At 43.2% G+C, this 26666-nt stretch overlaps 1 protein-coding gene across 1 annotated transcript in view; it reads left to right on the top strand.

Moving 5' to 3' along the window:
• The first annotated feature begins 10709 nt into the window (after positions 1–10709).
• STX7 (syntaxin 7) overlaps positions 10710–26666 on the top strand; it is a 42657-nt gene continuing 26700 nt past the window's right edge. The window contains exons 1-2 of the mRNA XM_061623860.1: positions 10710–10909; positions 22476–22616. Coding sequence (XP_061479844.1) covers positions 22532–22616 — 85 coding nt within the window. The 5' untranslated portion in view covers positions 10710–10909; positions 22476–22531. The remainder of the gene's footprint in view (positions 10910–22475; positions 22617–26666) is intronic.

The following is a 26666-nucleotide window of genomic DNA, read 5'->3' as shown; positions in this document are numbered from 1 at the left end:
TCCTTAGAGCAAGGTATTCTGGGTAAGGTGGGCAAGAGAAATGCCAGTGTCACTGCTGCTTTGTGGCAGTGTTAGAAGATGTTTTTAATTAAAGGTTTTGTTAACATTAGATGAAAGTTTTAGCAGGAAACAGACTTTTAAATGTAATGTGGAAGAGGAGAAACAGTGGGTTGTGCAGCCTGTGACGTCCTTCCCCAGCACCACCAGTGAAGCTCTCACTTGTGGCTACCAGCAGACAGGAACGTCAGGTTTTCTTCTTACCCTTTTCAGCTCTAGCACAGATTCAACAAATCCCACTGCTAGGCAGCACTACCAGTCACTTTCTGTAACCCAAACTCCCAGAGACTTTGCCTAAGTCTCTCTATAGCTTGTTACTTTGTGATTGTGTGCCTATGCTGTTCCCAACCCCCTTGTATCTTTATATTTAAAGCATACAACTCTGGGTTGCTCTGGATACGTGACTTGTTACAATCTCTCCCTTCACCGCTGCCACCATTAGATACAGTTTCTGTTCAGCCTTGGTAATTACCTTGCCCTCCCTTCTGGTCTGTATATTCCCCTAGCCAAGGATCAGGCCTTTGGTAAACCAAATAAGTATTTATTAAATATCAGAAATAACAATATTACTTTAGGAATGTTTAACAAGCGTATGGTTTCATCTATATTCTGTTAGGTACTTGATTTTTTACTAATTGCCTCAGAACTCCGACTCACTCTCAACACCACCACCTCCAAACCTCCAACCTCTCTCTCAACCTCTCAAAGACACCACCTCAACCACAGCCTCCCGGATTCAACTGTCATTCTTCCATTTATACTCCCAGCCATTCAAATGCTTAGCCAATCATCCAACATTCTACTGCTCATGTACTCCCCCCTCCTCTTTCACTCCACTTACCATACGTCTTCTATATAACCAGCACTTACCATATTTACAATATAAGCAGGAACATCACACAGCCCTTGGCCACCTTGTATTGAAAATGAAAGTGTTCAGCCTAGCCTACGCTGTGGTCCCAGGAAATCTGGCAGCAGATTGGGTTCCTCATCTCTACCTTTGATTAAAAGAATTCATGCTGTCAATTTTTTCTTCTCTTTTTAATAACTTATATCTTATTTATCATCTGAGTAATGCTTTTATCCGGTTTTTATTTATAGTGCAATCCACAGCCCAGATAGGTCAAAGTCTTCATATATCAACTACTTTCCCCCCATAATGTCAAGGTAAGGTCAACCCTGTGGATCAGCTTTACCTACTGGTGACAGACAGTAGGCACTCCTCAATTGCCCTCCGTAACAGAGAGGATTTCTGTTCAGTCTCACGTCACATAAATCTTTGGTACTGAACATCAGGCGTGCTCATTTCCCAGTTCTTGGGCCAATAAGTTTATCAATAGTAAGTACTCATGATAGCTAAATGAACCCTCCATGTTCAGAGGTAACATTCCTCTGAATAACAGGTGCTGGGAGGACACAGAGGTGGGGGGCTATTGCACTCATGTCGTGCCTGTGAGCTTCCAGAACAATCTGGTTGGCCACTGTTGGCAATAGGATATCGAACCAGATAGATATTTAGGCTGTCAGGAGACCCCTCACAGACCTGCAATTTCCAAAGTGGTTTAACAGTCCCTCTTCCCAGGGAACTGTAGCTCTCTGAGGGGAATAAGGGTCTCCTACCATGGACTGCGAAAAAGACAAATAATTGGGTGTTAGAACAAATTAAACCAGAACAGTCACTAAAAGTGAAAATGATGAAACTGAGGTTACCATACTTTGGACACATCATGAGAAGACATGATTCACTAGAAAAGACAATAATGCTGGGGAAAACAGAAGAGAGTAGAAAAAGAGGAAGGCCAAACAAGAGATGGATTGATTCAATAAAGGAAGCCACAGACCTGAACTTACAAGATCTGAACAGGATGGTTCATGACAGATGCTTTTGGAGATCACTGATTCATAGGGTCGCCATAAGTCGTGATCGACTTGAAGGCACATAACAACAACAAACAACTCTCAGCACCTTTCACAAACTACACTTCCCAGGATTCTCTGGAAGAAGCCATAACTGTTTAAAGTGGAATAATAGTGGAATAAATGGAATCAATCCATCTCTTTTATGGAATCAATCCATCTCTTGTTCGGCCTTCCTCTTTTTCTACTCCCTTCTGTTTTTCCCAGCATTATTGTCTTTTCTAGTGTATCATGTTTAAAACCATGACATTTGGCTTCCCCATGTGGCTGATTCAAATGATGCACATAATCTGTGCTTTTATACCATCTGCAATTTGATCACACTTCTATGTTTTCTAAGAGCTGCTCTAGTTCCTCAGTTGATTTACATGCCAACTGCCCCTGTTAAAACCTGTAAGCTCATGGTACTGCACCCTGCAGAATATCATATGGGAGTGACCTGAAAATAGACATTTTCTGGTAACCCCTCCTCCCCGCATTTTCAAATGCCCTCTCCTATGAAGCATCAGTTGTTTCAGACATCTTGTAAAGACATGCAGGTGATATTCAATGCTAGTTATACTCAGAGCAGACCCATTGAAGTTCATAGACACAACTTAGGTTTATTGATTTCAATAGGTTTACTATCAGTAGGACTCTGTTGAATACAACCCATACCTTTTTGCCCAGGCTTACTCTTACATTCAGACCCTGTTTTTTATTAATTTGTATTCACTGAATTCCTGATTTTATTTATTTTATATGCTTTTATACTACTGTTTTATCGGTTTTACACTGTGCTTTTGTTTTCATTATATTGTGCATTATTTTTATGTTGAACTGCTTAGAAATTTTTAAATATTAAGTAGTTTATACATGCTTTCTAATAAACAAACTGTTGCCACCTTCTTTTACAAGATCATATCCTTGTATACAACAGATGCACTTTATTCTTAAATGCACATTAAAACACCCTTTACCACCTGATACAATACAAATACAACATGTTGCACATTAAACAATTATTATTTGTGCCTTTGAGGGCAAATGGTAGTCAGGGTGGGAGGGATTTTCAGCTGGAAACTGGCATGGGAAGTAAAGATTTAACCCTCTCCTCCCTCTGTGCCATGGAAAGTGGCCAATGTCAAGCATGCCTTAAACAAGAACAAAGGGTGGGGGGAGCCTGCTTAATATCATGTGTTGTTTGACATGAGTTTGTAGTCAGTTCAAACTGCTATGAACCATACTGATTTCTGTTTATTATTTATTGAGATTTATAGTTGGCAGCAGGAATGGGGAACCTGTGATTAGGGAGCGACTGGGGAGAACTTTGATTCAGTTCACATTTAAATTCGCAAATGCTTATGTTAGGAGATATTGCTTGCAAAAATGTGTATATTAATCAAAACTGCCTACAAAAATATAATATGAGAAATTTGCACTCAAATGCTCAAGATATTTTGTAAAAAAAACTCACAAACCATTGCTGAAATGTGGAGAACTGAATTTAAGACTGAAAAAATTAGAAACTGAGAGGACCAAAACTGACAGATCTTTCCATCCCTGTGACCCACTAGATGCTGTTGGACTCCATCATGGCCAATGGTCAGGGATGATGTGAGCTGGAGTCCAACATCATTTGGAGGGCTTTCAGCTGATTTACTGCTGTGCTGTGCTGAACTGAGCTAAGCCCAGGTTTGGTTTAACATGTCATCCAAATTTGGCCTCCTGATTAATCTCTCTACTTGCTAACCATGAGCCATAGTCAAAGTTTGTTCTAAGGAGATTGCTTAGCCAGGAGTTCAGGTTCAGACAATACACTGTGCCAAACCTTGTATTTTGCTCAGTTCAGCGCAGTGCATAAAAATAAATAAAATCTATTTATTCATTTAATAAAAAGGAGCAGGGACCAAATCAGGTATGAGCTCCTTTGTAGGAGCTGCCTATCAGTTCTGTCTCACTATGCCAAGGTTTCACAGTGTGCCACGTTGTGCAAACAAAGACACTCTGTATCGTAAATATCTTAGGAAATCCAAACAGGGACAGTTCCTAAAAAACTGCCTTATTATCACAAATAATGAGAGCCAGTGTGGTGTAGTGGTTAAGGTGTTGGACTACGACCTGGGAGACCAGGGTTCGAATCCCCACACAGCCATGAAGCTCACTGGGAGACCTTGGGACAGTCACTTCCTCTCAGTCTCAGAGGAAGGCAATGGTAAGCCCCTTCTGAATGCTGCTTATCATGAAAACCCTATTCATAGTGTTGGACTATGACCTGGGAGACCAGGGTTCAGCAGTGTCACTAGCGGGAGTGCAGGGGGGTGAGGACCTCCAGCACGTGCCCTCCCAGGGGCATGGACAGGGGTGGCTGGTTGGACGCGCGCATTCACCACATGCTCCAGGCTGACTTTGGAAGGCCCTTCCAGGCTTCACCGCCAGCGAGCGGGCGCCTGCTTTTGGTGCGCACCAGACCAGGTGCCAGGGGGCCCTTGGCGAGCCCCCAAATCTTGTGCTGAGCACACGCGTGCGCCAGAGGTCAGCCACCCCCGTCCATGCCCCTGGGATAGCGTGCGTCGGAGGGCCACCCAGCCGGAGAAGCAGGCCTGGGAATGCCGGCGCACCTCCCTCGCCCCACCGACGCTGCTCCCGGTCTCGCCCGCCCGCCTGCGTGCCTCTGAGGAGGAGTTGGCTGCTCCGACCGACCCGGAGCGCTTCTCGGCTCCTTTGCTGGGCAACGGCACGGGGCAGGGCGGCTCTGGGTGTCACTCCCCTCATGGTGTCACCCGGGTGCGATCCGCACCCCCTGCACCCCAGTAGTGACACCCCTGCCAGGGTTCAAATCCCCACACAGCCGTGAAGCTCACTGGGTGACCTTGGGCTAGTCACTGCCTCTCAGCCTCAGAGGAAGGCAATGGTAAACCACCTCTGAATACCTCTTACCATGAAAACCCTATTCATAGGGTTGCCATAAGTCGGGATTGACTTGATGGCAGTCCATTTCCATTTCAGGGTCCCCATAAGTGGGAATCGACTTGAAGGCAGTGTATTTCCATTTCATCACAAATAATGTTATTGGTCTGCCATCTGGTGGCCAACCTTATAATTTTGAATGTTTCTAAACTCATTAAGAAATTGCCAAGGCCAAGATATGGATTTGTTCACAAACATATTTATTTATTTACATATGTATTTTAAAACATTTGTTAGCGCACTCTTCAGCAATAAAACCCCCACAACTTTTGTATATCACATACGCAAACTCCATACTAAAAGCAGTCAGATAAAATATACACCTGCAGTGACTACAACAGAATTTGCTGATAGTATAAAAAGCCTGCATGAATAAAAAGGCCTGAAATCAGTGCCTTCCCAAGGAGAGCACTCCACAACTAGAACACCACAACAGAAAAGGCCTCTTCTCCAGTTTGCACCTGACTAACATCAGATGGTGGGGGCAGCTAGTTACAGAGAATGATTTTAACATTCAGACATGTTCATGTGAGGGTAGCTGGTCCTTTTGGTAGCTGGCTACAGCTATCAGGTTTAAAATCATCACTTTGAAATGTGCTCAGAAATAGACTTCCTATCAGCTAGTGACAATGATAAGGACCGGCAAGCTACATTTTGTTCTGTGGAGTCAGTCCTGGTCAATCTAAAAGCTCCAGCTGAAGTCTGTAAGGCAGCCCCACATATGACACATTGCAGAATTCCAAACTGGATGTTATTAGAGCACAGATAATTAGATAACAGTTTATCTCTGTTCAGAAAGGGCTGCAGTGCTTACACCAGCCTCCATTGGTGAAAAGGCATTTTGTGCCACAGATGTCACTTTGGCATCCAGTGCTAAGACTGGATTGAGAAATTCCCCCAAACTGCAATCTTTGCCCTTCACAGGGAGTACAATCCCATCAAGCAGAGGTTGGACAGCATTTCCCTGATCCGAGTAGTCATTGTTTTAGCCCTAGAGTTCTTTTTATGTTCTTTTGTTAGAGGGACTCCCAAAAGTTAGCTCTTTGTCCATTAGTCAAGTAAGGAAGATATCCCAGAAGAGTAACTCAAGGGAAGGGAACACTCCACAGTCTCATATGATAAAGTTAAATGTATATGAGTGTTTAACCTGAACTATTTCAATTGTTACTCCTATTGGAAGTGGCAAGATTGCCAAGCTTTAATCAGTGGTGAAGAACAGGACAATGAAGGGAAGAAAATCCTCCTCAATGAGATCTTACAACTTGAGACTTCAACATTTGTGAAGTTTCCCTTACTGGATAAAATTGTCCACATACCACAGATTTTACCACACACCTTTATTATTGTTGTTGTTTTTAAACTGCCACTTACAAATTCATGCAATTAATCATGCAGTCATAAGGTGTGTGTGTGTGTAAATCTGGTGGTTTAATCACCCATCAAGAATCCTGCTAGGCTCAAAGCGGAAGAGCAGAAGTGGGGTTAGAGGAAATGATGGGAGGGGAGAGAATCAGGTATATTCAGTCCTAGGAGATCAAGTATATTGTATCCTGGATGTTTTTTGTTCCATGGTTAAAATAAATAAACAAACAAAACATTATTTTAAATTCACATTTCCCCCCCCCAACCTTGATCCTGGGCTGCAGATCATATGTATGAACAAATCCTGGTGAACTTACAGTGGCTCCATCACTCAAAAGTACAGGTGCCTGAATGTGCACACAGAATCATCACCAGAATCCAGTTCCCAAACAGGGAAATGGCGAGCGGTAAAAAATTTTCACTGCTAAGGGGAGCCACAGTCAGTTTTTGGACTCAGAATATAGCGGTGTACAGAGGCTCAGTGATAGCAGTATAGGATCTGTGGCAGTCTACATATTAGAGGAAATGAGGAACCAGTTTTTTCTTTTTCTTTTTAATAGGTAATCATCACATACCCTGGCTTCTGTTTGCCATCCTCAGAACAGAAAGCCCACTAGATCTGGGAAATCATACATCAGTGTATTAAGTACAATGCTTAAGCTTTAACAGTGGTATCACTAGGGGGGTGCGGGGGTGCTGACCTCACCGGGTGACACCATCCGAGGGGGTGACACCCAGAGCCGCCCCGCCCCTAGGCACCGGGAAGCGGGGCAGTTGCAGGGATCCAGGGAAGCAGCAGCAGCAATGATGAAGGGCGCACCAGAGAGGGGGGAGAGAGAGAGAGATAAGCAACCCCCCACCCCCAGCCAATAAGCCGCGAGGGCCCACCCCCAGAGGAGAGGCAGTCTGCGGGGCCAATCAGCTGCGCCCTCCCATTTTACCTTCGGCCTCCCTTCCCTCCCCCTGCGAGGCCTGGCTGAGGCCTGCTCACCACTTGCCCCCTGCCGAGATGCCGCACAGCTTCAAGGCCGGAGACCTCATCTTTGCCAAGATGAAGGGATACCCGCACTGGCCCACCCGGGTAGGTCTGTGTGAGAGAGATTAAAAGAGCGGGGGGGCAGGGAGGGAGGGAGAAAGAGTGCTCCTTGTAGCCTGGCAACCATGCCCCTCCCTCCCTCCCACACTGGGTGACACCAACCCTAGTGACGCCACTGAGCTTTAATGGGCTTCTGGGATCTCAGGCCTAAGGTTACCTGGGGGTAGGCCCCATTGAAATCAATAGGACTTACTTCTGAGTGATCAAAGTGGAGCATAAAGAACCAGACAGTCCTTAGGGTACTTCAGGTCCAAGTTGTTTAAGACTTTGTGAATTAACACAAGTACCTTTAACCTGGTTGAAATCAGCAACCAGTGCAGTTCTCTCAGCAGTGGAATGACATGTTGCCAGTCATCTGCTTCTGTGAGCAGCCTGGCCACTGCATTCTGCACTAGTTGAAGCATTCAGAGCAGATACAAGAGCAGCCCCACATAAAGTATGTGACAGTAAACAGGTTTGGAGGGTACCAATGCATGGACCACTCCAGCTACCTTTAAGGGTGGGGACTGCTTCAAAGAGTGCTGCAAAACAAGCACCTGTTTCTTCATCACTATGTGATGGACCAGTCCTTGTCAGAGCTGGCACAGCAAAATCAAACAAACCCAGGTTTTTGGAAAGCCCAGCCCGTGCTGATCTTTTACAGAGGTTTACGGGATCAATGCAGGGCAGGCTTTCCAAGAAGGTCCTGCCCATTAGCTGACATCACCCCATAGCATAAATACCAGGGGGCTGAAGAGCATTCTCCAAATGCTACTCTCCATTCATGACCCTGTGGGTAGGAACAGAGCCACTGCAAGACAGTCCCTGTCCTTTTATTTATAAAGGTTATCTATCAGGGAGACCAAGGCTGATTCAGTCCCAAACCCAAGCCTGAACCTAGACTGGCATGGATGTGATAATCAGTCTCATTGAGGAATGTCTGCAGTTGTTCTGCCACAGTCCTTTCAATCACCTTCCCCAGAAAGGAGGTATTTATGACTTGGCGATAGTTGTTACAATCCATTGGGTCCATTGGCTGGTTTTTTCAATAGTGGCTACACTACTGCTCCTTTAAGGTGCCTGGCACCACCCCCTCACACAAGGAAGTATTCACCACTCTCTGTACCCATCGGATCAACCTCCCTCAGCTCTATTTCACCAACCATGATGGGCAGGGATGTAGAGAGCACATAGTCAGACACATCCCTTCAAGCACCCTGTCCACATCATCAGGTCTCATAAATTGAAACTGATCCCAGAGAGTTGGAGAAGATGTAGCATTGGACACCTGAGCTGGAACTGTAACCATAACAGTAACATTAAAATTGCTGCAGTGTTGAGCAACTTTATCCTCAAAATGATGGGCCAAATGGTCACAGTAGGCCTCTGTTGCTTCCAGAGGCCCATCCCCACCAGCAGATGGAACCAGGCTCCAGACAACCCAGAAAAGCAATTACTTAGGGACACAATAGAGGCCACAAAGTAAAATTTCTTCACTGCTCTTATTGTTACATGGAAGGTGTAATTATGTGGTCTAACCAGTGTTGATTGGTGTCAGAGTGAGATCTATGCTACTAGTGCTCCAGCCGTCATCCAGCCTGTTTCATCGCATGCAACTCTCTAAACTACCAGAGGGAATTGTGGATTCCACAGCACTGGGGAGGGTGCTCAGGAGCCATTGGGTCAATAGCCTTTCACATCTCACCATTCCACAGCAATTCAGATGCTATGATTCAGCCTTGCCAGGATCACCTGTTCTGTCTACTGGAAAGTCCCCCAGAGCATTTAGGAATCCATCAGGATCCATAGGTCTCCAAGGGTGGACCATGTTAATCAGTCCCCATGGGATAGCTGCCATGAGTCCAAACTTCACCAGGAAGTAGTCCAACATTGACACGGAGTCAAACTGACACCCCGCCCCCATTTCCAGACCATGCCTCTCCCAAACTGGAGCACAGGTCAAGTCAAGGGTATGCAGGGTATGCAAGGGTATTCAATGTAAAAGTTCAGTGGGGGGATTTTCTGTAATCAGTTTGTTTATTTATTGTTAAAAAATGTGGGGGAGAAAAATATGGGGGAGTGCTCCCCTGCTCATCCATGGCTACAGGCCTGAGGGTATGCCCTGCTCTGTGCATTGGGCTGACAAAAACCTGAGACAGTCCCATAACTGCCAAGAAGGCCATGAAATCTTGAGCTGGTCTAACGGCAGCCTCAGCATGTATGTTGAAGTCACCCAGAATTACTGTCTGGGATTTCTTCAACATGCTTGAGACCACCTTGGCCAGCTTGGTCAGGAAGGCTGTTAGGCAGCTGGATGGGTGGTAGACCAACAGTATCCCAAATCTGTCTCTAAGACCCAGTATCAGATGCAGGCCCTCTAGTCCCACTCCAAGGCAGTGAGGTTTCATGGGGAGGGAGAATGGACTCTGGTGAACTGCAGCAACTGCACCTCCCCAACCCTCTAGCTTAGCACTGAGCAACCAGTGTATAAGAGGACAGGTCCCTGTCCCCAAGAAGCTTATAATACAAAATTCTACAGAGAGGAAACAACAGAGGGAGAAGAGGCAGGAGCAAACAAACTGCTCACATCAGTTTATAAATTTATAAACTGCTCACATTATAAATATGTCATAGGAGTGCATATAAAAAAAACAGAAACCATAAAAAACAATACAGTTTAAATGAGAATTGAGCACTAGAAGATGATCAGTGGACAATAATTAAACACTTCATTCTGAAAATTTAAATAAAAACGTAATAAAAAAATCTGTAAAATTCTGAAAAAATGGATTGCTGGAACATGCCTTATCTCAAATGGTGACAAATCCCACATTTAAGGGGCCACAACACTGGAAGCCCTGCTGTGGTGAATTTGAGGTGAACCACAGAAATTCAGGATACCACTGCCAGCACCAGGGGATGCAGGCTGAGTTACAGTGCTTTATTAAAAATTAAGCAAAAGAAAAGAAAGATACATTATTTATTATTATTTATTTATTTATTTTGTGTAAAAGCATTTAGAAACTGCCCAATATTTTAAAAATTGCTAAGCAGTATACAATATAGAAAACAAAAAGTATCATTAAAACAAAAATACTGACTAAAAGCAATAAAACAGTAGTATAAAAATATGTAAAAGCAAATAAAACAAAAATTCAGGTGATTCAAGCACCTACAACAAAGTCCAATATTGCTGGGAAAAGCCTGGGGGAAAATGATAAGTCTGACATACATTATAAGACGACTCATATCTAAATCCCTTTCACTCCCACATAATTGGAGAGTGTGAACGATTTTGTTTAGCTCCTCGGCTTCGCCCGAAAAGACGCGCCTATTGAGTTCTTAGCTGTAAGACGACGTCATCAGAGGAGGAGGAGCTTGGAGATAGCGCCGCGCCTGCTGCAGTAGCAACCGGGTTGGGCAGAGGGGAGTGTCCGCCTCCAGCGGGTCAGCTGAGCGGGTAGCTCGACCGAGTCTGGGACCCGGGCAGGCAGCCCGCATCGTCGTGCTGGGAGGGACGCGCTGACAGGCCAAAGCTGCTGGCTTTGGGTAAGAAGCGCTGAGGGCAGCCGGGCAGGGGCGCACGGGTTTCTCTTCCTCGGTCCAGCTCTTTACTAGTTTGTGTGCGTGGCGGGGCTCAGGTGGCCGCCGCCCTGGCGCAGGGATGCCCCTGCCGCCGCAACCCGGCGGACGGGAAGGGGAGGCAGCTCGAGCTAGAAGTCAAGGCAGCCGCCCGTCTTTATCTTTCAGCGTGGGGCGAGGGAGGAAAGGGGGTCTCGAGCTGAACGCTTGAAGCTGCTGCGCCGGCGTGTGGGTGGCAGTTCCGCCTTCCCTTGCCAGGCCCCTGGACTAGGCGGTGTGGGCTTGCTTTGCGCCTGCATCCACCCCAATTTCAATCTTTCTCCCTGAATGACGCTCCTCAGAGAACGACCCTGCTTGGCGGGCTTCCTTCCGCCCGCCGTCCTCCGCGCTCTCGCCCAGCTTCACCATAAATTCAGACTAGCCTTGTTTTTCCTGAACTTATTTCCCTGACATTATGTGTCATTATGCCGACCGAGTGGGCGGGGGAAAAGGAAAGGTTGCCTCCCATCTCTTAGCATGTTGAGGTGTGTGTCTGGGAGCTGTGCGCTCGCGGCTGCCTGTGTGTGAGGGGATGTGTGAAGGCCGCGCATTCTAGGCGTGCGCGCTTGAGACGGGGATGAAGGCGCATGAGGGGAACGGAAAACAAATGCTCCTTTCTGGTTTCTCTTCGCGCCTCCTTCCTTTGGGTGGAACCGTCATGTAAGAGTGATAAGGAGTCACAGGTTTTCTTTCAGTCAGGGCCTTCAGAGGATTAAGGGAGATGGTATTAGGCCTAAATGAATGTGTGTATATGCGTGTGGGCACGTTGATACAGTAAAACGCTGAGACCACGTAATGACTTGCTTTAGGTTGGCACCTCCTGCAGTTACACATTTCCTTGAGAAAACTTAAGCTCTGATCACACTAGTTGCCTACAGTAAAATGTTTCTATTAGTCACACCTGGAGAGGCAATGGGTTGATCTGCTGATCAGTTGTTTGAAGTTACTTATTTATATCCCATATTTCCTCCAAAGTGGCACACATACTTCTCCCCCTCTCCATTTTATCCTCACAACAATCCTGTAGGGTAGATTAGGGTGAGAGGCAGTGACTGTTCCAAGGTCACCTTTGCATATTTCTTAGTTCTTTTGGATGAATGTAGATCTACTCTGTCACCAGTGCAGGCCAGTCCATTAGGGCAAATGGGGTACTGCCCTACCAACCTTGGTCTGCCTTCAGACAGCCTGCTTTCTTACAACTAGTTCAGGGGTTGGCTCGACTGTCGTTGGCTCTGGCTTCACGTACTGTTGAATTCCCTGCCTTCTGCCCCACTAGCCCCAGTGGGCACCAGCCACCACAGCCTGTCACTGAAAGATACTGTACTGAATGGAATGGTGAAAGGCTAAATCAAAATACCACTCTCTTTGGGTGTTGTAGTTATTCAAGCATACTGAAATGAAATACCAGCTGGGCGTTTTTCTCTCTCAGTTGGAAGAGAGAAGTAGCTTTGGGGGCCAGGGTTCAAGTAAAAAATGGGATGAGGTTAAGCAGCCCCTTTCTCTTCTGGTCTGTTCAAGCTTGCAGCCTCCTGAGACTGTTTTTGTTTTAATAAAAATGAAATATATTGGGGTGGAGCATTTCCTCCTGAGGCTTCCTCATTTTATGAAGACATGGTGTGAACTTTCTGAAACTGTGTGAGTTCTTGCAGCTTTTAAGTGCTTGTGGCCTAGCTCATCTAACACTATGCAGTTGTCTGAATGAAATGGTGACAAGGTGGTTGAAAACTGCTATGCATCAAAACTCTGTGGCTACTAATACAGTGTTGTCTCTCTAATAAATATCATAGAATGATTTTTAAATGGTATCTGTCTGGAAGTAACTACTAGCAGGTAATCTTGATAACTGAAAATAATTTAATGCATATGAAGTTTTGTTGACCATAAAGTTGACAGAACTTGCTTCAGTAGTGTCTGAAACAATATATTTTTATAGTTCAGTTAAGGACATTTATTTTCCTTAACTTCAGTGAAAGGGAGGTGGGAAGTGTAAAAAATGTCTCTGTAAGCCTCTTATATGTCCCAGTGTATCTTCTGAGTCATCTTAAATTTGGATCGCTGGATTTTTTGACTCAGGCATACATCAGTAAAACATCTTAGAATCTATGCAGTAAGATACAATGTTTCTAAATAAAACATGACTTGATGTAGTACTTTGACTATGGCAGGAATCAATGAAATAATTGTGAAAGTGGAATGACTGCAGCTTGTGCCACTGGACTGCCCCCCTCTCCTCACCCTCTGCGTACCCCACAGCATTCCCAAATCTGCTCTGGTCAGTTGGCGGAACCCCTAGAACAGATCTAGGGGGTGCGTGGGAGAAGGAAAGGGGGAGTAATTCCGTTGCACAAGGAGAAATCCTACTGGCAGAACATTCACCTTGTGCTATGTTAAATACAACCCTGTATAAACATTTTTATGAAGACATTTGAGGTAATAGTTAACCCATCTGTTAGTTTTTCTTATAGTTGTAGTTTAGAAAGATGTCGTACTGTAACTATTTAATTGCTTTCAAATTCATTGGTTCCATATAAGTTATCCTTGTTAATCCAGCTCAGTGTAGGTGAGATGACACCTTGATAGTATCTTACTGATGCTGAGAGTCCTGGAACATTGTGTTTTGGCCATGAGGTTACCTGTAAGAGAGCTGTTAATCGCCATAACTTTATAGAATAATTATTCTGCCTACCCTCAGAGTTTGTTTCTTTAGGTTACTCCACCTAAACGTTTAGGGTTGCTTATATCTACTCCTTTTGCATAGCAATCTCAAAAGTGGGGCAACAGAATATATTAAATTCCTCATGCCTGCATATATCCCAGTTTTCTTCCACAGGATGGTTAGGTGCTTTACAGAGTAGTACCAATAGACATAAATCTCAGCGAGACTGTGGGGACTCACAAAAGTCAGCCCTGCAGAAAACATCACAAATTGAAAATGGAGGAAGAGGAAGTACCACCAGATGTGAGAGAGGTGACTTTGCAGTGAAAGGAATTGAAAGAGTACTTAAAAATAGCGTTGAAATCTGCAGCTTGAAAGTTGCCTCGTGGGAAACTGTCAGTTTTGTCCCAAACATGATGCTATGTCTGGGCTCCTGCTGTGATTTTTTCTGGACTTCATTGCCTTTCCATGCCTGGGTTGATTATTGCAGACTGTCCAAGTTTGTCTTCCTATCTTCTTAGAATTTCCCCAAACTTTGTTCATTATTGTTTTATTCATGTATGCTCCCTTTTCAGCAAGAAGTTCTCAAAGTCGCCCTGGGCTTCTACTGGGAGAAAGGGTGGGATATAAATCTAATGAGTAAATAAATAAATAGGCTTATGTAGTGCAAGGTGACATGCTTCAGTGAGGTTGTTTATGGTCTTAGCTGTAGTGGGTTTCCACATGTAGATCTTTTCTAGAATAGAGGAACACGCCGTCCCATACTCTGTAACTAAAAGCTCCCTTCACACATTACACACAGTTAAAGGGGCAGTAAGACTACCCTCAGGGTCATACAGTGCCTTTCCACAGTATTCAGCCATTGAGCAGGGGGAAAGCCTATGTACATAGGCCTGTACAGGAGCTGGAATCCTGCAGTCTCAGCTCCCATAGAAGCCAAAAGCTGTAGACATCTACACATGTAGACTTTCTCTCTCAATGCATGGACATTGGAGAGGCTGGAGAGCCACATGACTTCAGGGGTGGGGCCCTGATATCCCTTTAATAATGTAGAGCCCCTTCACACATTTAATGCGTGGAAAGGGCGAATGTCTGTTTTGGTTTTGACTGACTTGGTTTTGGAAGTTAAGTAGTGAAACATCCATCTACTGTTTGCTTGGAGCTGCACTTGACTGCGCAGACTTACTTGGATTTAGCTCCCATTGAACTTTGTGAGAATTGCTTCTGAATACACATGCATAGGATTAGGCTATACTTACGTTACCTTCGTACTACTATTATATCCTGCAACCTATTAAAATACTGTGCAGCATCTTGCACAACTTCTTGTATGGATACTGATACTCAAAATACAAAACGTGTGCAGGCTGTGTTAGTTGTGAATGGGGAATGGCTATAGCTTAGTGGTAGAGCACATGCTTTCATGCAAAAGGTCTCTAATTCAATCCCTGGGATTTCCAGAATGGCTAGATAAGATCCTTATTTCAAACACTGGAAGACCCACTGATTGTCAGTGTAGACAATACTGAGTTAGATGGACAATAAGGTTCCTATGTCTCTACAGAAATAGAGCTTTTCGTTTTCAAAATGCTAGTTCTCTGTGTTTTATTTTTAATAGCAAGTTTAACAAAAAAGAAAAAATCAGCTCACATTAATACGAATGACCATCAATGCAATCTCTCACAGTATAAACATGTAAGTCAATATGTGCTATCCAAATGTCCTGACAGATATCCAAATAAAATGGACATTTATAATACATTCAGAAATAGCAAGGGCAGTGAGGTCCAATTTCTATGTATTTTAGAGAGATCAGTGACTTAATACATTTTTGTGCCCTTCACAACTAACATAGGGTACATGTATTTTGTACCTGTGTATCAGTACCAGAGTACAACACAGTGAGCTGGTATGTATGGCTTAACATGAACATGTAGGCTCATGGAGCAGAGATAGTGGCCACTTTGCTGCCCTAGTCCTGATGATGATGCACTGCCACGGGCTAAGCCAGCCTTTCCCAACCAGCGTGCCTCCAGATGTTGTTGGACCACAATTCCCATCTTTCCTGACCAGTGGCAATGCCGGCTGAAGCTGATGGGAGTTGTGGTCCAACAACATCTGGAGGCACACTGGTTGGGAAAGGCTGGGCTAAGCCATAATTTGGCTTAGTGTGTCATCTGAATCCAGGCTCATCATTTGTCTCGCTCCAAACAAAGCACAGGCTGTAATCAAGGTTTGTAGTTGGGTTTACAGTTCATGGTTTGCCTGGAGGAGACAAACCATGAACCTGGGTTTGGACAACACTCTAAGCCGAACAATGGCTTAGCTCATAGCAGTGCAGCAGCAGGAGGACCGGGAAAAGAATGTGACAGCCATGATCTCCTCTCTGGAAACCCTCATGCTTGTGTGTTCATGATAAGCAGTGGTTTGGCTTAGCATTAGACGCAAACCAGCTCAGTGCATGAGAAGCTGGCTGGAATTAACCATTACAGTTAACTATGTCTTGATCAAGAAGTTGAATCTATGAGAAAACTGCTATTTCACACACAATTTCACTACAAGGTAGCAAAGAGCTGGGTTTTTTTACTACAAGGTAGCAAAAAGTAGTTTCATGGTAACAGCCTACCCTGAAACATTGGAATACTTTTATTCTGAGTGTTCCTTTAGATGTTAGGTAAGAGGCTATGCAAGTTTTCTGAGTATACCTTTGTTACAATATCTGAACGACTGTGCAGAGGAAGTTCAAACTTATTGTTACACCCTGTTGTTCCTTCAAGGAGCTTGGAAAAGTTTACATGTGATTCCAACATGCTCTCTAATCCAAGTGGTTTATACAGTCACTTGATCAGCTTCACCTATGTCTTCAGGCTGTTCTATCTCTCAAGCTGTTCCTGAATCTAGAACTTGTGTGCACCTCTGTGCAACTCCTTTTACAAGGTGAACATGGTGGTACGAGGGTTCATGGAGTCCTTCCTGTTTATGCTGTCTCTTGCTATAAAGTGTGAGGCAGCTCATAAAATAAAAGCCATAACCATTTATTTTATTAGATTTTAATAGGGGGTATGCATGGGCCCCAAGATTTACCTTGTGTCTGTTCATTTTTAAAATTTCCAGTCTGTTCTTGAGTCACTCTGTAGTCTCTATGCATCAGTCTGCAGTTTGGGTTCTGAACCGCTCTATATAAAACAAAGCTCTGTGTTTTCCCCATTCACCCTAATGGGGAATCTAAAAATGTCTAATACTTCCCCTGCTTTTTTTTTTTTTACCAGAGTTGATTAAACCTGTCATACTGCAGACTAATAGGTCCAGGGGCTTTTTGTGTGTGTGGAGGTAATCACTTTCTTCTATAATTTCGTAAGAAAAAGTGGGGAGCCAGGTTTCTCTGTTTCTTACCTTAAAATAATTAAGAGGTGGCTGATTGGGGGGTATTCTTGCTCAGGAGGAGCTCCCCCAATGGGGTAATAGCCTCCTGGCAGGGGTGATGCTACTGCTTACTGGGAGGGGTGAGGTGGCAGTAAAGTCAGGACTGTGCTGGTGCATCATTGGGAGTACCAGATTTGGCGCTGCTGGTGCATTTTTGTGCAACCCCGTCCTTGCTACTACCTCACACCTTGCGGTAAGTGGTAGTGATACCCCTGCCAGGAGACTGTTGCTGCAGCTCCAGCCCACCAGGCAGGCCACAACTGTTCTTGCTTGTACCATATTTAATTTTTTTGCAGCTTCACACTAACCTTTCTTTCTGGTGGTGGTTTGTGCCCTCTGATAGGCCTTCAGAGGTTTCTGACAGCCCTTAAAAAGTGAAGCTGTCTAGAACTTTACCTGCATAGTTCTGAAAGATGTCTAGGGTTTTACTTTTGCTAAAGCAGAGCAATGTGGGATTTTTTAAAACTTAAATGAAGTTTTTAACTTTGTCTTCTAAAAAAACCCAAAAAAACAAATACCTTCCACTGCTGTGTTTTAAGAACAGCAAAGATAGTTCTTCAGTGTATTGCAGGCAACATTTTGGACAGCCTCACTTCTTGCAAAGCCCATAGTCTTAGAGAGCTTCTTCAGGGAAAGAGCAGGGGGTTGGACTCGATGGCCTTATAGGCCCCTTCCAACTCTACTATTCTATGATTCTAAAAGGAAGAGAGGAGGAGAAGCTGCTGCCACTCCCTAGCCCTTCTTCCTAAGAGCTCTCTTCTCAGTATAGTCCTATGACGTGCTTCTAGGGATTGGATCAGAGGGGAGGACAAGGGCACATGCCCCCACCAATCAATTCTGTTCCATGTTCCATGTGGTAACATGTGCCTCTGAGTATACGGTGAGTGGTGGCAACACCTGTCATCTTTAAAGATGGAGAATTACATTTTTTGTATGTTGATGTTCTTTGCTTCTCTTCTGTGTTACTACTGTTTTTACAGAGAATCTAACCTAGAAAATTATATTTCTCTCATTATTCATCGTAGAAATAGGTGTCAAATTTATTTTTATTAATTTCAAAGCGTTTTTATTGGTCAATGTCATATGATGGTGAAGACAGCCTTTTGTGTTTCTAACTGGAGGTTAAGCTCTATTTCTATTTTGGGTGCATTAACAGTTGAATCTGAAACTGCAGTTTGATGTAAAATTATGTTGCTACTTAAGCAATGACTCTAGCTGTTGGAAAAAACAAACTTGGCCTGCCCAAGATGCATGTTTTCAGCCTGCTATGCTTAAACTACTCCACTTAAGGAAAGGGGGCATGGTCAATTAAAAACATAGAGCACACCTAGAATTTTGCTAGAATATATTTCACCTCCCACTCTTTTATCTTGTGCAAACTGAGACACTCCTCGTGTCCATTGGAAACTGTTCTGCAGAACAGTCAGTGCCATTATTCCACAATTGTTTTTGGAGCTTTTTTTTTAGTGTTGCAAAGTGTTGCTGTACTTCACGTATTCACAGAAACAGAAGCAAAAGAGAATGGTTTACTATAGGAAACTTCAATAAAATTGCCAACCGCCCTTCCTCCATTGCTCTCTCAGGCATAACTTTGTAAGACGGTCTTCCGTCATGTCCAGGACCCTCTTGTAATATAGAAGGGCTGCCTTCTGCACCCTAGTTTTAACCGAAACCGTGCCTGTCTCTGTCCTGATAAACGGGGCTGGGGCCCTGGAGGTACTGCCAATTTATTTTGGCAAACTTCCAGCTCCTTCAAGTTGTTCTGCCTTATTCCCCAAATCTCAATACCATATTGGATTTGGGGAACCACCTTCCCAAGAATTTTATTTATTTATTTATTTTATTTAATTACATTTCTAGACCGCCCTATAGCAGAAAGCTCTCAGGGCGGTGTACAACACTTTCAGTGCAGGGTTAACCAACCTGCCTCCCCTAGAGTAAAAAAATTTGAGGATAGCTTGAGTAGTTCTCTGTGCTGTTATTTTAACATTCTGTAGATGAGTGTTCCAAGAATGTTTCTCATCAAAATATACTCCCAGATACTTAAAGTAGGAAACCTGTTCTATCTTATTACCTAAGACCCAGTTGCTCTTGGGGGGACATCTGCCAAAAACCATTTAGATTTAGCATAATTAATTATAAGATGTTTTTATACAGTAATCATGGGGTTCTCTTCAGCCCAGTTTTGTTCAAATATAGCAATACCAAATCATCTGCATATATTAGTATAGCAGTTTTGCGGTTGCCTGTTGAAGGGGGGATCTTGTTTATGTTATTTGGGCTAATTGCAGGTGATGCCACCACTCACCATATGCTCAGAGGCACATGTTACCAAATTCTTCCAAGCTACACAGGAAGTGGATTGGACTGTGAAAGACCAACCCAAATGGTGTTTGCATTTTGACCAATTTGTAGGGCAGTCCAATATCTGAGAGAGGAGGCCAGGTCTCCTGCTCCCCTGATGCATTCACTATAGCTGCCCAATTTCCCTGCTTTTTAAAGTTTGGTAGAAATATCTGTTGGCTATAGATACATTCTTAAACCACAAGGTTTTTTGCCTATTAGTGAATTTCTCTGCTTTTTAATCCGGGAGGTAAGAAATGGGATCCTGTGCAAGTTTGCTGAGAATGGATTGATCATTTGCATGCTTATTGAGTTCAGTGGGATTTACTCCCTTGCAATCATGGTTAGGATAGGTAAATGTGACCACAGGGGATGGGGAGGGGAGGAGGAGGAGTGGAGCAGGCAGGAGGGGGAGGAGGGGGGCAGGTTTTATCATTTGATTATTTATTGAGTTCAGTGGGATTTGCTTCCATGCAATCATGCTTAAGATAGTAAAATTGACCATGGGGGAGGGAAGCCTGGAGTGGGCAGGGGAGAAGGAAGAAGGAAAAGGGGAGGAGAGGAGGAAGGGAGAGGAGAGGGTAAGGAGGGGAAAGGCAGGTCTGATCATTTGCATGCTTATTGAGTTCTGTGGGATTTACTTCCATGCAATCAAGCCTGAAAATGAAATGGACTGCCTTCAAGTCGATTCTGACTTATGGCGACCCTAAGAATAGGGTTTTCATGGTAAGTGGCATTCAGGGGTGGTTTACCATTGCTTTCCTCTGAGGCTGAGAGGCAGTGCCTGGCCCAAGGTCATGAAGTTAGCTTCATGGCTGTGTGGGGATTCAAACCCTGGTCTCCCAGGTCATAGTCCTAGGATAGGTAAAACTGATCATGTGGGGAGGGGGAGGAGAAGGAGGGGATTGGAAGGGGATGGGGGAAGGGAAGGGAGGGATGAAGGAAGGAGGAGGAAGGGGCAAACGGGAGGGGTTAGGAGGGAGGAGGAGGGGGCAGGTTTGATCATTTGTATGTTTTTTGACTTCAGTGGGATTTACTCCTGTGCAGTCATGTAGGATAGGTGAAACTGACCTGGGGGAGGGGAGGAGATTGGATGGCTGGGCAGAGGGGAATCCCCTTTCCTTTCCAAAAGAAAAACATTGTAAACAGTATCGTTCTTTTTTAGCATTCCCCCCACCTTTTTATTCTACAGCAGGCACATATACATGTTAACCTTCCAGAGAGCTTTGGCTATGGGGCGGTATATAAATGTAATAAATAAATATAGCCTGCTACCCAAATTCAAACCAAAGCTGTTCCTGGCCACATCCGCACCAGACCTTTATTTCCCTTTAGACAGTCATGGCTTCTCCCAAAGAATCTTGGGAAGTGTAGTTAGTGGAGGGTGCTGAGAGTTGCTAGGAGATGCCCTGTTCCCCTCACAAAGCTTCAATCAGAGTGGCTGACTGTTGAATTACTCTGGCCACTGAAGCTCTGTCGGGAATAGGAGTCTCCTCTCACTACCCTTCACAAACTACACTTCCCAGGATTCTTTGGGGGAAGCCATGACTGTCTAAAGTGAAATCAAAGTTTGGTGTGGGTGTGGTCCCCTGATTAGGCAAGCTCAGCAGCTGTGAGTCTGGCTTTTAGAACACTGACCGCTTGTTCTTACTGAGCATGCCCAGCCTTATCATTGAATTCAATGCTAAATTTCTTAAATTAAAAATCAGCCAGGCATTTTTTTTTTACTTTTAAACTGCAGAAGGTGAAGGTCAGAGTATGGGGCAAGGTCAGTAATAGGATTAGTGGTACTCTGTGAACATGACTGATTTTTGATTAATTTCAACAGATTATGAGAACTCTGACAGAAAAAAATCCCAAAGGGGTCTGGTTTTTTCCTCTTTTAAGACTTTGAAGTCTTGATTCTCTCTGACTGTTTTGTGTATTGCTATGAGAATTGAGAGGGTTGTTAAGCAAGCGTTTCTGAGTTCAGGAGTAAATATTTTGTAAGGTTTTGTTTTCAAATGAGTTTATGGGAAGCATCAGAATGGCATGGGGGTATTTTCAATTTAACATTGACGAATGCGAAAAATCCATTCTGACTATAGAATACAATACAGGAAAACAGAAGAACTATACTGCACAGAGACAGAGCAACATGAAACTTTGTGGGGGCAATCTGACTTGCAGGGGTTATTAAAATTGTACTTTGACTCAGGAGCAGGCAAAGACACCCAGATTACTCATCTGCCTCATTATTCAGCCTCCACACAGAGCAAATGTACACCCCTAATTTTTAACCCATTCTTCCTTCAGGAAGCTTCAGGTGGAGCGCATGCTTCTCTCCCTTTCTTTACAGCAGCCCTTTGAGGTAGATGAGTCTGAAGGATGGTGACTGGCCCGTATTGCCCAGCGAACTTCAGGGCTGGCTCTCTTCAGTCAAAATCCATCACTTTATACACTCTCTCCTTAATCTTAGAGAATTAACATGGTAATCTAGAATATCTGCTTGATATTGCAGAAGATGTATATAGATGTGTCTGTATGTGGAAACTGACTGGCATTCTGTGTGTAAACATCCTTCCAGAGTTGCTTCTTTTTCTTTCTGCGTCCCTTATTTATCACCATTACAAGTTCAGTTTATAAAACCAAAATCTGCCAGATCTCTTAACTGCCTTAAAAGCCTTTTTGCCTGAACTCTTCTTTACCATCCTTTCATGCTTTCATACCTTCTTAGCTTTTCAAAGTCTAACTTGCCGTGCAGATCATTCAAAGGAAATAGGTAGTACCATATGAAAAGTGGCTAAAAAAACCCATTAATTTGGAAACTGTAAACATAATTCTACTGTAAAGGAAAACAAATTCTGAGCAATACTCATTTTTTAACAAATTTAGCAAAAGTAGGAAGCCCTGGAATTTTATGTTGATAATATTATTTTGGTATCTGTTATTATCCTTAGGAAACTCTAGACTGATCTAGTAGGTACACCAGTGTCAGATTTGGTTGACATAATCTGTTTGAATATTGAGGTTTTTGTTATGCATTTCCCTATTATGTGTAACTTCTTTTAAATTCTCTATTTATATTTTCAGGTGTTGTTGTTGGTGAACCTTTTTTATGACCTTAGTGGGCATTATTCTAATCAGTCATGGAGTACAATACAGGTACTGCTGGGGACCCGAACCAGTTAGCACAGCGTATAACATCAAACATCCAGAAAATCACACAATGCAGTAAGTTAATTAAAACTCTTCATATTTACAAATGTTCCTGTACATATACCTTTTATTTTTATTGAGTTCTGTTTAGAAGCTTTGGATGAAATCCAGTGTTGGGAAAGCAACAGAACTTCTTCCTCTCTTCCCCCCTGCACCTGCCCAAATCTGCACTGGAGTGCCTCTCAACACTCTGAAATGGATTTTGGGGTAGAATGGGAGATGGCAGAGTGGAGGAAGCGAGGACGTCCCATCGTGCAACGATCGTGCAAGAGCGGAAGTCTGTTCCACTAGCAGATGGGCACAATTGGATACCACCCTTTGTTTATACTCTTACCATTTCAAAGGATTGTGCAATGGTAGTTTAATGTCAGTATTTAATTTCTTGACTTAGCAAAACTTTCAGCAGTTATGCAGCTATACTTCTGGTGAGATTTGGGCACCTAGTCATGGATTATACCTCTTGACAATCCTATATGAAGTCTGTTGTACGTGTTCTGGGTAATGAAGGATTAATTTCAAAATTACACAGTACTAGGAAAATGCAGCACAAAATTTACTAGCATGGAAATATACGTCTAAAAATAAAAAGATTACAAAGCAATGTACCTGAATACAGTACATTATCTTCAAAAATCCTCTGTAGGTATTGCCTACTGTGGAAATACTTTGGCAATAGGGCTATGTTCTGAAGAAAAACTATTTTTGCTGGTTTAAATAAATGTGATGGTAAAAAAATTATTCCAGAAAGAGACATATTAATCTGTTGTAAAAAACACAGAATGAAACAGAGTACTGTACCATCTTAAAAGACAAACAGTTGCTTACACTTTCATGAAGTAGAGGCCACTTGAATATGGTGAAAAATGCATAATATTGTGCTAACAAAACAGAAACAGAACTGGAGATTATGAGTGACACATCATTTGCATATTCATATTGTGACTGCCAAACAAGTACAGCTGTTGGATGATCTTATCAGTGCACGTTAACTTCTACAGCTGTGAACTGGTGCCTTGAATACTCCTTAAATTTCTTATTGTAGGCTTGTTTTAAGTGTATATGCAGCAAGCTCCAACTTAGCACTCTTCAAAAGGTATTTTCCAACTGTCAGGCTCTTGCTTCCCCTTCAATACATTGGGAATGGTACCTGGGAACATCTCCTTTCTTCTCCATCCTCTCCTACTCTCATAAGGCGTCCTCTGCACTTGTTCATTTCTATTTACTTATATAGTTATAAGTGAGTAAAATATTCATAATGCTATAATTCTTGTGTGCCATGAACCACAGCTTTCTGTTTGTACCCATTTGGACTGTGTGCTGAGTCACATGTTCAGGAAAAGTTACTGTAAAACCCTTATATATATGTTTAGATGTTCTTTCATCTGAAAAATCCTTTGGTTTAGTATGCTAGGAAAATGGTAACCCTGTTTGTCCTTCACATCCTAGCTTCCCATAGGCAGTGAGTTACTGATGTGGGGAGCATTTGGTCTTCTCCCTGCTCCCCATATATTCTAAAAATTTCAAAGAGCAGCATCATGCTGTGTCTGAATGTGTACATTGGCTTTGATTTGGTCTCCCTCCTATTTACATATACGTTTTCTCTTTGTTGAGGTTCACATGCCCTTGGGGTCAATGCGCTGGCAAGCTGTATTGTGGTGGGTCATACCATCCCTTTTCCTCTTCCTTCTCATTCTGCCACACCTTTTTTCTTTTTCTCCATCTTCTTCTCTCCCAGTGGGCTGCCATGGAAGGGGTATGATGTTGGGCGAAGAGACAGACTGGTTGTTGCTACATTTGTTGCCCCAGTCATATGTAAAAGCCTTTACCAATGTGACTCACTGGTATCAGTGCCCAGCCCCTTGGGAGGTTCGCCACTTACGTGTGATGAAATCTTAAAAGGAAGGGAAACCACATTGGCAAGAAAGAATCCCATACACTTAGCTGGACCAACATGGGTGATGCTGCAGAGGCAGGGCACCTTTGCTGGTAAAGGTGTATGTAAAGAGGGTCTGTAATGTTAAAAGAACTTAGGGTGTTAGCATAATGTTGCTATATTTAGATTGTATGCCTCATTAGGCAGGGACTTGTTTTTATTGTCTTATTTTGTGTACAGCACCATGTGCATCTATATAAATAAATGATAATAATACCATGATGCTGTTTGGAGTGGCGTCATAAAGTTGGCAAATATTGATGAAATATCCGTATTATTTCATGAATAAGAATAAAACAGAGCCAACTAGATATTTTCCCAAGTTTTAAACATTGAGATATTTAATACTAAAATCAAATCTGATTGAAATGGGAGGAGGGTTCAGAGGGGAAGACACTTGAGGAGGGACGGAGGGAGGGAGGGAGGAATGGGAGTGAAGACATTTGGCCCTAGAGCTTGTCATCCATTTTTATCCTTGCCAGATGAGTAGAGAGCATGGAAACATCTGGGCTGCCAGTGGGAGTACTTCCCTTGGGTTTGTCTCAGTCCATGGGTTTCTGTGCTGATTTAGGGACTGAAGATTGCCAAACAATGATTCTTTCTGATTTCCTGGCCCTTTCCCATTTCAGAACTCTGGGACTGGAAGAGTCCTTGAATGAAAAGGCCATGAATGAATGACTGCTAGAAAGTTGGAGGCCACTTAAACTCTTGTCAACATTTATTTATCTATTTAACCTTGGAAGCATAATCTATTAACTTCTGAAGCATTCCAGCTTGAACTAAATTCAGATTGGTATTGTTAGTGCATCAAGAAAGAGCAAATTAAATTAATGGCACTAGGAATTTGCTTTCAGAAAAAATCAGCCCACGTTCATGATGTAATCATTGCTGTAGCATCCAAACTATACTATTATAAATGCTTTGTCTTATTAACACTTAATGACTAAACAAGACAGACAAGTTCTAATAGTGTAACTTGTTTCTCTTTAATTGGTACATCAAGGTCTACAGTATGTGGCTTGTAATGGATTCATTATAATGCAAGTCCTGTTTTCAGGGTAACAAATGCAAAGCTCTTGTATTCTGGGCATATAAGAGATACAGTTCTTTTCTTTAATACATGTTGTATCATTGAACAGACCTAGAACTAGTTAGCTTTAACAAACTGACTGCATTATGTGCTACGAGGCCATTATTTGGACCTTCTAATTGCCAGTAGTAATCCTAGCATATAAAAGCTCTTTAATTATTATATTAATTGATTACATTTACAGCGCCTTGCAAAGGTAATCAGACCCCTAACAAATGCTCTCATATTACTGAATTACAAATGGTACATTGTAATTTCATCCTGTATATTTTATTTTGAAACACTGAAACTCAAAATCAATTATTATAAGGTGACATTGGTTTTATGTTGGGAAACGTTTGTAAGAAACATAAAAAAACAAACGTTGCTTGCATAAGTATTCAACCCCCACACATTAATATTTGGTAGAGCTTTTCGCTGCAATAATAGCTTTAAGTTTTTTGGGGTAGGTATGTACCAGCTTTGCACACAGTGCTGGAGGAATTTTGGCCCATTCTTCTTGGCAGATCTGCTCTAGATCCATTCAGGTTGGTTGGACGTCACTTGTGGACCGCAATTTTCAAAGTGCCACACATTCTCAATGGGATTGAGATCAGGACTTTAACTGGGCCACTGTAGGACATTCACCTTTTTGTTCTTGAGCCACTCCAGTGTTGCTTTGGGCTTGTGCTTGGGATCGTTGGCCTGCTGAAAAGTGAGTTTCCTCCCAAGCTTCAGTTTTTTAGTGAATTGAAGCAGGATTTTGCTCCATCCATTCTTCCTTCAGTTTTAACAAGATGCCTGGTCCCTGCTGATGAGAAGCATCCCCACAGCATGCTGCTGCTACCACTATACTTCACTGTAGGGATGGTGTGTCCTGAGGCATGGGCAGTGTTAGGTTTGCACCACACATAGTGCTTTGAGTTTTGGCAAAAAAGCTCTGTCTTGGTCTCATCTGACCACAAAACCTTTTCCCACATCGCAGCTGGGGCATTCTCATGCTTTCTGGCAAACTCCAGACATGCTTTCAGATGGTACTTTTTGAGTAAAGGCTTCTTTCTTG

This window comes from Rhineura floridana, chromosome 4, assembly GCF_030035675.1.
Source record: "Rhineura floridana isolate rRhiFlo1 chromosome 4, rRhiFlo1.hap2, whole genome shotgun sequence".
In the NCBI taxonomy this organism is placed as follows: Eukaryota; Metazoa; Chordata; class Lepidosauria; order Squamata; family Rhineuridae; genus Rhineura; species Rhineura floridana.
This window is presented reverse-complemented; position numbering and strand designations above follow the sequence as displayed.